Source organism: Salvelinus sp. IW2-2015, linkage group LG20, assembly GCF_002910315.2.
Source record: "Salvelinus sp. IW2-2015 linkage group LG20, ASM291031v2, whole genome shotgun sequence".
NCBI lineage: Eukaryota > Metazoa > Chordata > Actinopteri > Salmoniformes > Salmonidae > Salvelinus > Salvelinus sp. IW2-2015.
Window position 1 is genome coordinate 19772582 of NC_036860.1, and position 13464 is coordinate 19786045.

General features: G+C 40.6%; 1 protein-coding gene across 1 annotated transcript; it reads right to left on the reverse strand.

The window, feature by feature from the left end:
• Nucleotides 1-4599: 4599 nt before the first annotated feature.
• On the reverse strand, nucleotides 4600-13214 carry LOC111981900 (magnesium transporter NIPA2-like). The gene is made up of 6 exons (XM_070449722.1): nucleotides 13190-13214; nucleotides 11100-11363; nucleotides 10273-10329; nucleotides 9234-9324; nucleotides 5457-5617; nucleotides 4600-5198 (listed from the first exon to the last, which is right to left on the reverse strand). The coding sequence occupies exons 1-6, from the start codon at nucleotides 13212-13214 to the stop codon at nucleotides 4600-4602; spliced, it is 1197 nt and encodes a 398-aa protein (XP_070305823.1).
• Between the last annotated feature and the right edge of the window lie 250 nt (nucleotides 13215-13464).

Genomic DNA, 13464 nt, shown 5'->3' on the forward strand with positions numbered 1-13464 from the left:
AAATTGAAGGAAAGTTTAGAAAAGTCATATATTTCCATATTGCTTGTGCTTCTGGGACATGTTCACACAAGGATAAACTCTCTTCACAGTCAAAGAGCTGATTAACTAAATCGTGGACAACAATTCTATTGACGTCTGTGTTGCAGTTAAACTACTTTGCTCTAAGCCACAACCCTGACCTTTGACTGATGCTGACTGGTTCATAATGTCTGTCACTAATGTGTAGGCTGCTAATGCGTCTATATCAAGATAGTACAATAGTCCCTAATACACCCTAAGTAGACATTCCTCTTAAGAGTCTAAGCTGTTTTTGTACGATATGTACGAACTTAAGATATCTGTTATTCTGCATGCTGGTATTGTGTTCTTGTCGTCTAAGGTAGTATGGGTGATAAGTAGCCTAAACCAGAAGAATGGTTAGACTTGTCTATAACTGGGTGCGTAGCTCRATCTACTGGACATCTTGTGTATTGCTTGTGACATCATTATGTCTTGGTGCTTTTATTGGAGCTATTAAGTTTGGCTATCAGTCAAGCTTCATTTTCTACTGTATGCTTATTATTAGATGCACAATGTGAAACATGAACCATTAATGTTCTAAAACTCCAACGCAGTCCTTAGATGATCATTTAAAAGTCATACAATTAATGTAAAGAACAGACAGTGACCACGAGCGTTTTAACAAATTATTATGATGAGGATTTTCATAAGGGAACAGGGATTGAAGTGTGAGGATGGGGGAAACGTGCTCTCTTCTCCACAGTACACCTTGCTGAGACTGGGATAMTGATACACAAGGAACCAGAGCAGGCTTAGTTTACTATATGATAGAATCAATCTCTTAGTAACACTAGGCTACCCATTAACCCTTACATGACCTGTGGGTTTTAGATACTTCAGTGATGGTGTAGTCACACTGAAACACTAATTTATGTATTTGCGTCCCACATGGAAAATTATACTGTAATATTAATGATATTTTTGGGGGAGGCTTTCTCCTTACTGGACAAACTCTAAAAGTGCAAATTATCCATAACCTGTAGGTAGGTCGGTCAGTCAGATTGCAGTCTGACTAGCTCAGTTCAGCACTTGTGCTTTTTMATCTATAACAGGTAAGGAACGCAATATATGATCTATACTTGGCCAGTAGATTTTTCAGTCATGGGTGGCACAATTTGGATTAAGGGGGAGGGAATGGGGCAGGGCATATGCAAACTTAARATTAGCATATCAATACAGTGTGTGGTATAGTATTCTACAGTATACTACAATATTATATACTAAACACTACATGARCGAGGGATACTYCGTAGTGTAGTATAGTATTCTATAGTAAACTGTAGTATTTTTATGTAGGGTTGATATTATGTTAGTCTGTTACCTTTCTGAGGGCTCTATAGCAACCTGTCCCTGGGCTCTGTCTGAGAGAGTATGGTCCCGCTCTCASCTCAGCCGTTAATAACAAACCCACATCATTAGTCTGCTCTGCTCCTGACAAAGCTCAGTGCTGCAGACACCTGAAACTTCTTTGTTGACTGGGACCAGTTCACACTTCCTCCTGGAAAGAAAGCAGGGAAACCTGTTTGTCTCATAGTGGAATATAGTCAGGAGTCCAAAACAAGTACTCTTAATAACTTACAGAGTATTAATTCAATGTTCAACTGCACTGTTACAGTTTAAGGGGTTCTGTGTTGGCATTCAATCAATTGACCTGTAATAAGGACCATTGTTGAAAAGGGATAATGACTTCACATTACAGTAATTATTTCACTTTTAAATGGTACTGGATCCTGTTTACAAAGAGGAATATCATAGTGTTCATATTGTAGCAAAATTATTAGATCCTACATACTGTGGTTTGAATTATTAGACTCCAATTCCTAAAACAAAACACACACACGCATGTACAGGCACACACACGTGTGCGCACAGACACAAGCACACACGAACACACACACAATGAAGTGACTCAGACAAAACAATGCCTCTACAAAAGATATGAAAAGTAGCTAAAAATCTAATAAAATTTTATTTGTCACATGCGCCGAATACAACAGTGAAATGCTTACTTACAAGCCCTTAACCAACAACGCAGTTTTAAGAAAAATACCTACAAAAATAAGAAATAAAGTCACAAATAATTAAAGAGCAGCAGTAAAATAACAATAGCGAGGCTATATACAGGGGGTACCAGTACACAGTCAATGTGCGGGGGCACAGGTTAGCGGGGGCACTGGTTAGTTGAGGTAATATATACATGTGCGTAGAGTTATTAAAGTGACTTATGCATAGATAATAACAGAAAGCAGCAGTAGCGTAAAGGGTGGGGGGCAATGCAAGTAGTCTGGGTAGCCATTTGATTAGATGTTCAGTAGTCTTATGGCTTGGGGGTAGAAGCTGTTTAGAAGCCTCTTGGATCTAGACTTGGCGCTCTGGTACCGCTGCCGTGCGGTAGCAGAGAGAACAGTCTATGACTAGGGTGGCTGGAGCCTTTGACAARTTTGCTGTGGTAAGTAGTAGTCAGTAGTTGCTAATTYGCTCAAGTTGTCCACGATGAGATTCAAACACACAACCTTTGTGTTACTAGACATTTGCATTATACAACCACTCATCCTCCCCAACAACTTCCCTCCTATTGTTTCTGTCTTAAGTAACTTACTGTCTTTATCTGTGATTGAAATGCACTGAATGCAAAATCATGCATTCATGTATACTTTTTTGTGTGCCTGTACAAATGTTCAAATAAGCAATTTGTGTCTATTTTGCAATAATCTGTAATACTGGGTTTGAAATAACCAAAGCCTTTTTAAATACCTTGAACCATCATGAACAGGGGTGCTCAGCAGCTGTTTACGTGGCCTGCAGGATCATAGCCCAGAGTCATCAGCAACCACTATTATTATTACTTTATCTGTAATTGAGGTAAAAAAAMACCCAAAACTATAATCAACTGTATAAAATACATATATTCTCTGGTGCCTTGMAGCATCATAGACAGAGATCCTCATCATGCAGCATCATAGACCACAGTCACCAGCAGCTTTGGTCACAAATCTACATAAAACAAACATTTAAAAAAAATACATATTTACATACAGTACCAGTCAAAAGTTTGAACACATACTCATTCCAGGGTTTTTCTTTATTTGTACTATTATCTACATTGTATTTTCTCCATCAAAACTATGAAATAACACATACGGAATCATGTAGTAACCAAAAAAGTGTTAAATGATGAAAGCTTTGCACACTCTTGGCCTTCTCTCAACAAGCTTCATGAGGTAATCACCTGGAATGCATTTCAATTAACAGGTGTGCCTAGTTAAAAGTTAATTTGTGGAATTTCTTTCCTTCATAATGCATTTGAGCCAATCAGTTGTGTTGTGACAAGGTAGGGGTGGTATACAGAAGATAGCCCTATTTGATAAAATACCAACTCCTTATTATGGCAAGAACAGCTCAAATAAGCAAAGAGAAACAACATGAAGGTCAGTCAATGCGGAAAATGTCAAAAACTTTGAAAGTTTCTTCAAGTGCAGTCGCAAAAACCATCAACCGCTATCATGAGGACCATCACAGGAAAGGAAGACCCAGAGTTACCTCTGCTACAAAGAATAGAGTTACCAATATTGTAGCCCAAATACAGTTCAAGTAACACACATCTCAACATCAACTGTTCAGAGGAGACCGTGTGAATCAGGCCTTCATGGTCAAATTGCTGCAAAGAAACCCCTACTCAAGGACACCAATAATAAGAAGAGACTTGCTTGGGCCAAGAAACACGAGCAATGGACATTAGACCGGTGGAAATCTGTCCTTTGTTCTGAGTCAAAATGTTRGATTTTTGGTTCCAACCGCCATGTCTTTGCGAGACACAGAATAGGTGAACGGATGATCTCTGCATGTGTGGTTCCCACCGTGAAGCATGGAGGAGGAGGAGGTGCGAGGGTGTGGGGGTGCTTTGCTGGTGACACTGTAAGTGATATATTTAGAATTKAAGACACACCTAACCAGCATGGCTACCACAACATTCTGCAGCGATACGCCATCCCATCTGGTTTGCGCTTAGTGGGACTATCATTTATTTTTCAACAAGACAATGACCTAAAAACACACCTCCAGGCTGTGCAAGGGCTATTTGACCAAGAAGGAGAGTGATGGAGTGCTGCATCAGATGACCTGGCTTCCACAATCACCCAACCTTAACCCAATTGAGATGGTTTGGGATGAGTTGGACCGCAGAGTGAAGAAAAAGCAGCCAACAAATGCTCAGCATATGTGGGAACTCCTTCAAGACTGTTGGAAAAGCATTCCAGGTGAAGCTGGTTGAGAGAATGCCAAGAGTGTGCAAAGCTGTCAATCAAGGCAAAGGGTGGCTACTTTGAAGATTCTAAAATCCAAAATATATTTTGATTTGTATAACACCTTTTTGGTTCCTCCATGATTCCATGTGTTATTTCATAGTTTTGATGTCTTCACTATTTTTCTACAATGTTGAAAATAGTCAAATAAAGTAAACCCTTGAATGAGTAGGTGTGTCCAAACTTTTGATAGGTACTGTAAGTTAAAGTGCTAAGAGTCCTCTACGGTGCCAGCCTCTCAGCTGATGATGAAGACCATGGTTACGTCTTCTCTCATGGGAGGGAGGCTCTCCATTTCCTCAATGAGGATGTGTTTGTCTTCCTGTTTCTCCTCCAGCACCTGACACATGCTGCTGGTCAGGCCCTCCAGGGTGACGTGGATGTCTTTGAACAAGTGCAGCATGGCCATCCCCAGGACGATGACCAAGATGCCACCCATAGTGCATACCACGTCTACCCCAGACATGGTCCCCCACTCTTGAAACATGATGATGGAGGTGGTGAGCACGATYGTGGTAAAGCACACGTAGTAGATGGGGTAGACTAGTAGTGTGTTGAAGGTGTCCAGGGATTTGTTCAGGTAGTTGACCTGGATGACGATGGAACTCACCAAGGAGGCCAGCAGGATRCAGGTCAGCGGGTGGCGCACCACGGCTGGGTCAGAGAGCACTGTGCGGATGGCAATGCCCAGGCCCTTAACGGAGGAGACGGTGAAGGCCCCCAGCAGGCAACAGGTGCCGATGTAGACCAGAATGTTGGTCTGGCCCACACYGGGGGAGAAGTAGAAGATAAGCAGCAGGCAGGCCACCAGCTGGATACTGGCAAACACAAGGAAGCCTAGAGATACAAAGCYGATACACAGGAGCCATAAAAGTGAGGCTTGGCACAGAGGAGAGAGAGAAGTGTTGCTCTAGGATGTGGTGGATGGTGGTTAGGGAACAGACAGGTGTTATTCCCTGGTGCAGAAGTATCGTCCGTCATTATGTCTACATACTTGCTCAACAACAACGTTAGCATTTTGTTATCTTTTAAGTTCTTTCCTCTTGATTACATGCTCATTACCTCATTATACTTTAATGAATAGAAATAATGTACCTGGGTCAAGCAGTTTGTCAGTCATCTGGTGCAGGGTTGTCACTTCCTCTTCTTCGGGTGCATGTATCACCATGAGGATGCTGCCCAGTACGCTGAGCACACAGCCCAGCTTCCCAAACAGATTTAGAGTCTCCCCCAACAGGTAGGAGGAAAGCACTGCACTGTGTCGAGAGAGAAGCCAGAACTACAGTCATTTCAATATCAATGCAAACCACAAAACAGCAGATTGCTGTAGACCAAAGACTTACACAGAACAGCTCCTGACAATTAAATAGTTTTTTAGGTAAGTTTTGGCCAGAAATATTCTCAAAACTTTTGAATTTCTGAGTCCGCGTTAGGTTTTTAAGCAACTAATTGACCAACCATTTAATTCAGATTTTTTCTGTGAGCTCAATACACAGTTTCTCTAGAGATAAATCAGAATAAGCCCGAACTGTGTGATGTAGTAGGSAGTTGTAGTTTCCATCAGGCCGATATTCTCTATAGTTTAGCGCAGAAAACATAGTAATTAACTACAAGGACCACAATCCATTGCCGCTTACGGTCTGTATGGGGCAGACACGAGATGGAGAGAAGAAAGAAGAACGCGTGATTGAGAGGCGTAAAGAGCAGTTGCTTCGCGAGGTATCTCTACCTGAAAGTACATGATCTTAGTGATTGATAGTTGGTATTTAGCAGCCATAAAAGTATGCCTTATTTATCAAAATCAAATCAAATGTTATTTGTCACATGCGCTGAATACAACATGTGTAGACCTTACAGTGAAATGCTTACTTAATAGCCCTCTTACGGCTCGGTGTCCCGCTAGCGTTCCACTAAGACAACATCCGGTGAAATTGCAGAGCGCAAAATTCAAAATCATATTATTAAACATTCATGAAAATACAAGTGTCTTACATCTTTTAAAAGCTTAACTTCTTGTTAATCCAACTGCGTTGTCAGATTTCAAAAAGGCCTTACGGCGAAAGCATACCATGCAATTATCTGAGGACAGTGCACCACATCAAAATACTTTTTCAAACCAGCACAGGCGTCACAAAATCACAAACTTACCTTCCTTTGTTTGCAATCCCAAGGGTCCCAGCTACACAATGAATGGTTGTTTTGTTTCTTCAACTGTAGGTATTACAGACTCGGCCAGGGATAGGTTGAAAATGTCAGTGAAGATGCTTGCCAGTTGGTCAGCGCATGCTCGGTGTACACGWCCTGGTAATCTGTCTGGCCCTGCTGCCTTGTGAATATTGACCTGTTTAAAGGTCTTACTCATATCGGCTACGGCGGGTTCGAGTCCTGATCCTTGAAAGCGGCAGCTCTACCCTTTAGCTCAGTGAGGAAGTTGCCTGTAATCCATGGCTTCTGTTTGGGGTATGTACGTACGGTCACTGTGGGGACAATGTCATCGATGCACTTATTGATGAACCCGGTGACTGATGTGGTATACTCCTCGATGCCATCGGATGAGTCCCGGAACATATTCCAGTCTGTGCTAGCAAACCAGTCCTGTAGCTTAGCATCTGCATCATCTGACCACTTTCGTATTGAGCAAGTAAAGGTGGTCTAGAGTTWATTTTTCTCTTAATGCACATGTAACATGGTGGTAGAAATGAGGTAAAACAGATTTAAGTTGATTTACTTTGAAGAACTCCTAAAATAATGTTTTTTTTTGTCAGGCAGCAGCTCTTTAGAGATGAGATGATGACTTGGAATTAAATAATTAAGTCATCAAATAAAACAAATGTGAATAAATGATGGTTAAAAAGTGATAAGCAGTATTGGACAGTCACTACCATCATGAGACTTGTATTAATTGTTTTATTCCGTGTTGTTACAGCATTGAKCCCACATAATACATTTAATGTAAAAAAAAAACTAACAGACCTCAAAAAGCACTAATCACTCAGCACTCGTTCACATATACCAACATAAGGGTACAACATGATAACATTAGCTAGGTTTTCATCTAATTGGCAACAGATTTTKATGCGAATATTCTCAAATCTGCATATAAACAATATGTGCATTTTCCCACCAGAGATGTGTTTCCATCAAATTGACTTGTGGCAGATAAAAGGCTGTGCGTGATGAGGTATTGCACATAAAAATACCTTTAGCGGTTAAATTCCCATGTACTGAATAAAAAATATTTTCAACTGTGCTCTCACAAAAAATTGTGCATTTCTCACAAAACATTAGGAACACCTCCTCAGCCTCAATTCATCGGGGCATAGACTCTACAAGGTGTCGAAAGRGTTCCACAGGGATACTGGCCCATGGTGACTCCAATGTTTCCCACAGTGTCACGCCCTGACCTGAGATATCTCTGTTTTATTTATATTTTGGTTAGGTCAGGGTGTGACTAGGGTGGATTACGCTCYTTTTTGTATTGTCTAGGGGTTTTGTATTGTCTAGGGGTTTTGTATTGTCTAGGGTTTTGTAGGTCTAGGTATTTGTATGTTTATGGTGGCCTGATATAGTTCCCAATCAGAGGSAGCTATTTATCGTTGTCTCTGATTGGGGATCATATTTAGGTAGCCATTTCCCCTTTGGTGTTTGTGGGTTCTTGTTCTATGTTTAGTTGCCTGTCTGCACTATTCATATAGCTTCACGGTTCGTTTTGTTGTTTTGTTAGTTTGTTCAGTGTTCATTCTATTTAAATAAAGAAGAKTGTACGCATACCACGCTGCACCTTGGTCTCCTTCGTATGACGAACGTGACACACAGTTGTGTCAAGTTGGCTGGATGTCCTTTGGGTGGTGGACCATTCTTGATACACACGGGAAACTGTTGAGCATTAAAAACCCAGCAACGTTGCAGTTCTTGACACACTGAAAACGTTTTGCCTGGCACCTACTATCATACCATGTTCAAAGGTACTTAAATATTTTGTCTTGCTAATTCACCCTCTGAATGACACACATACACAATCCATGTCTCAATTGTTTTCAGGCTTAAAAATCCTTTAACTTATCTTCTCCACTTTATCTACACTGATTGAAGTGGATTTAACAAGTGACATCAATAAGGGATCATATCTTTCACCTGGATTCACCTGGTCAATCTATGTCATGGAAAGAGCAGGTGTTCCTAATGTTTTGTACACTCAGTGTATAGCGACTGTGCACATTTTGGTATTGGCACAGGATCTCTCGCTCGCAGATGCAGTGTGGGTATAGCTTACATGATGAAATTATTATGGACAAAATATAATTTTTATTTGTCAGATGGCAGCCAAGCATAGATGATCATGCCACCAGATTAAGACCCTCAATATTAATAGGAAAGGAGCATCAAGCTTCTCACCTTGCACTTTCACCACTCTGTGATGTTCATTATCATTTATTTACTCTATAGCCTAATAAACTGCATGCTTTCCCGACGAGTCGTAGTGGGAGGACCACACAACATGTCATCGTGTGACTCCGAGTACACTTCGATATGATAGTTATTATATCAATATTTGCACATAAAAGCATTTCCACTGACATTTCTCGCATAATTAATTTTACCGACACAAAAAGATCACATCTTGTCTAGCATATTTTGTTTTGTCGACATTTGGAAAGTTTACAGACAAATYTTCTGTTTCCATCAGGCCTGTCGTGACATTTTTTATCTGACCTGTACTTTGCTCGTTACTAGTATAAAAAGGCTGGATGGGTACCTGGTTTGTGACATAGGTATATGGTTTTCCAGTCATGGAAAGTGAGGCACCAGAGAGAATGCAATGATAGCTAGCTGTATGTAGATATAAGCCAGGTAACAGAGAGGTAAGGGTACCTGATAAGGACACTCAGAGTACCAAAAGGAATCACCACAGTAGCTGGGGCAAACATGTATGCTGCAAAGTTGGCCGCTTCGCCGGCACCCACTGAGGGTGCTTAAAATAACAAACATTTATGTAACTGTAAGGGGTGCGTAACTGGTGGCAGGGAAGTCAGACGAAGGAGAGCAGAACTAGGTAATAGCCGGAGCAGTTTAATTGCAAAAACCAACAGCATAAAGAAATAACCAACATGGGTACAAAACCCGACGCGCAGCAGTAAACATGTGCACAAACACTTACAACAAACAATTCCACACAAAGACATGGGGGGAACAGAMGGTTAAATACACAACAATTAATYAGGGAAATGAAAACCAGGTGTGTAGGAAAGACAAAACAAGTGGAAAATGAAAGTGGATCAACGATGGCTAGAAGACCYGRGACACCGACCGCCGAACGCCGCCCGAACAAGGAGAGGAACCGACTTCGGTGGAAGTCGTGACAGTAACCCAACAGAAATATAGTGAAACTACTCAAAATACAAYTATTCCCACATGACATATAGTTAGTGATGAGGGGAAAATATTTATACAGTTACACATCGCAATATTATTACTTTGACTCCATGTATCGATTTGTAAAAAAACGCTCGGTAGCGTTAGCTAACACTAGTGGCTTGTTGGCTGTACCTGAGCCAAGACAAATGTATTTTCATCCTATAGATTGTTCTCTTTATTAAATAGTGAGCCAACATGTTTACAGGACTTTTATTTCCATGACTGATCCAAAAAATGTTATCATGCTCTCTCTCGTCTCTCTGCAGCAGACATAATGGTGAGCATTATGTTTGGAACATCAAATTGCAATTAAATCGCAGTATCGAATCGCAATATCGAATCGCAATACACATAGAACTGTGAGAATCGCAATACATATCGTATCGGCACCTAAGTATGGTGGTAATATTGTATCGTGAGGTCCCTGGCAATTTCCAGCCCTACAGTGCTTCTGAATATTGAGAGTAGATTTTTCTACTTGGCAAAACAAACTCACTGGTTAGAAGGCCACCCCACCATAGCCAGTCCTTTAAATATCCATGACCACCTTCACCTGCACAAACACAGACAAGGCACTCAATAAAAGAGAAGAAAAACAAATAAATAACATCAACCAATAACAAATATAGTTGATTGATTGCTTGACATGAAACCTCCAACCTCCTGTAAAGGCCATGAAGTTGTTTCATGCCCTCAGAAAACCTTGATGCTAGTACAGTTTGTTCAATCAGATGTTATATAACTGACTAAGAGAACCCTTTATAGACAGAGCATTGCTCCGGTCAGGGTTCCTGCCCAGTTTCGAGTGCTACAACAACCTTTAACAGTGGCTGGATGTACTGTTCAATTTCCCTTTTCTTATGGATAGCTGAAATATCATACTGTAAGGTCATAGTGCAAGAACTACTGTCAGTTGATACCACTTCATTTCAATGAACAGGAACAAAGCCCTATACTGTAGATGTCTTTTTGTTTTTCTACATCCTTAAACATTGTTTCCTGAGAAGACACTCACCTGCTCTTGTCTGTTCAATACAGGCAATTTTTTTATTTAACCTTTATTTAACCAGGTAGGCCAGTTGAGAACAAGTTCTCATTTACAACTGCGACCTGGCCAAGATAAAGCAAAGCAGTGCGGCACAAACAAGACAGTTACACATGGGATAAACAAATGTACAGTCAATAACACAATAGAAAAATCTATATACAGTGTGTGCATATGTAGTAAGATTAGGGAGGTAAGGCAATAAATAGGCCATAGTGACAAAATAATTACAATTTAGCAAGTAAACACTGGAGTTATAGGTGTGCAAMTAGAGATACTGGGGTGCAAAGGAGCAAAAAAATAGGCTAGACGAAGCAGAGCCTTCTTCTTCAGCATCACACTTCCTTCAATCAGGAAGGCAGACAGCACCGCCAGGGTCAAACAAATCCAGAAGTTATAGCTGCTCCACTTGTTGCCGACAGCTGATAGCCCTGTCTCAGTGGCATTGTGAATGTCAGTGAATGAGGTGTTAAGTAGGCCTGTCTCCCCATTGACTATACACACAGCAGTCTTTGACAGACACAGAAGCCTTATTATGGAACCTGGAAAAACAAGCAGAGTGCAATAACTTTTAACATGATAGCTTTATAAAAGCTGTTATGCTAATATTGTGTATTTACCATGTACTTTTAAATAAATACCTGGCGTTTCTGTAAAATAAAGTATATTCCTGCTATCAGAATATCTGTTGAAAAGAAACCAATCCAAAACACCCAGTTCATATTGAAATGAACAACAGAGATAATGACCTACATAGAGATGCAGATTGCTTAAAGGTCCAATACAGCCGTTTTATATGAACATCAAATAATTTCTCGATAATAATTGAGTACCTTACTGTGAATATTTTCAATTAAAATTGTCAAAAAGAAACAAAAATAGCTTGGCAAAGAGCAATAATTTTGCTAGGACTGTCTGGGAGTGGTCTGAGTTGGGAGGGGAAAACTGAAAATMAGCTGTTATTGGCAGYGATGTTTGGAACTCTCTTTCTTATTGGTCTATTAACTAATTCAGCACTTGGTGATGTCACAAGGCAGGAGATAACTCCAGCCCACCAAAACAGGCAAACATTTCAGGGGGTCTTTTCAAAATGTGTTTTTTTGACTGCACTGGGCCTTTAAAGCTAGAATCCTTAGTTGATGTCCATCTTTGGACTTATAAATMAGTTATATATACCCATTCGTTCAACTGTAATACCCCATCAGAACCCAAAATATAAGCTTGTTTTATTCCAATGTTTGTAAACAATGTAAATGTAAACAAACATTGTATAATTTAAGGATCGGCGTTCCGTCAACGGGACAGTTGTAAATCATGCAGCGCGTTATGTCAAGATCGCAGATTTTAGAGAAACAACAAATGTCGGTACATATAAGTGTCTTATATCAGCTCAAAGCTTAAATTCTTGTTAATATAACTACACTGTCCAATTTACAGTAGCTATTACTGCAAAAAAATGCCATGCTTGCCATTGTTTGAGGAGAGCTCCTAACAACAAAACACTTTTTTCTTTGCGATAGGTTTGATAAATTCACCTCTGAAGGTGAAATGTGTATTTACATTGTGAAATCTTGCTATGATTTGTCATCCAAAGGGTCCCAGAGATACCYTGAAGTGTCGTTTTGTTAGATAAAATAATGTTTCATATCCTAAAAAGATCCATATAGCATGCATGATCGATTTTGTATTTCCACTCGTTCAATTTGCAAAGAAAGGAATCTGTGAAAATCTCACGCTAAACGTTGTTTCAATGAGTCAAATCACATTCATATCTATTCCTCAGAGATCCTAACAAGACTTCACTATTTTATTAGAGGTGTAGTATATCCTATAGGACACCATATTTGGTCAAAGAGCGACGCCTTCATGGCACCCCGATGACGCGGGCGGCCATCACTTGAACGTCTGTTTCTTTGTCAAATAAGCACCAATCGGGGTCAAACAAAGCTAGCTAGATAGCCAATGAGATTTTTTACCCCCTTTTGTCCCCCAATTTCGTGGTATCCAATTGTTAGTAGTTACTGTCTTGTCTCATTGCTGCACCTCCTGTACAGACTCGGGAGKGGCGAAAGTCGAGAGCCATGTGTCCTCCGAAACACAACCCAACCAAGCCGCACTGCTTCTTACACAGTGCGCATCTAACCCGGAAGCCAGCCGCACCAATGTGTCGGAGGAAACACCATACACCTAGCGACCTGGTCAGGGAGCACTGCGCCCGCCCCGCCACATGAGGCAAGGATATCCCTGCCGGCCAAACCCTCCCWAAACCGGACGATGCTGGGCCAATTGTGCGCCGCCTCATGGGCCTCCCGGTCGCGGCACAGCTAGCACTGCAGTGCAGTGCCTTAGACAAAATGTAGCTATTTACCTTGTACGACAGCATGCCTTTTCATTTTGGACAAAAATTATAAGGATATTCAGTTATGAAGTTTTGAAAACTGGTTGTTTTGCAAATGTTGTACTTATAATATGGCTACTAATACTTGGAAAGCTAAATCAAAGTCCAAGTATACAYATTTGACGATATTCTTGCAGAAAAATMGAATATGAATGTGAATGTCTCCTTCACGATTTGCCCAAATGTACCTGGGGACTTCACACTAAAAGTCTTGTTGTTCACTCATTTTTCAAGTTATCCATCTG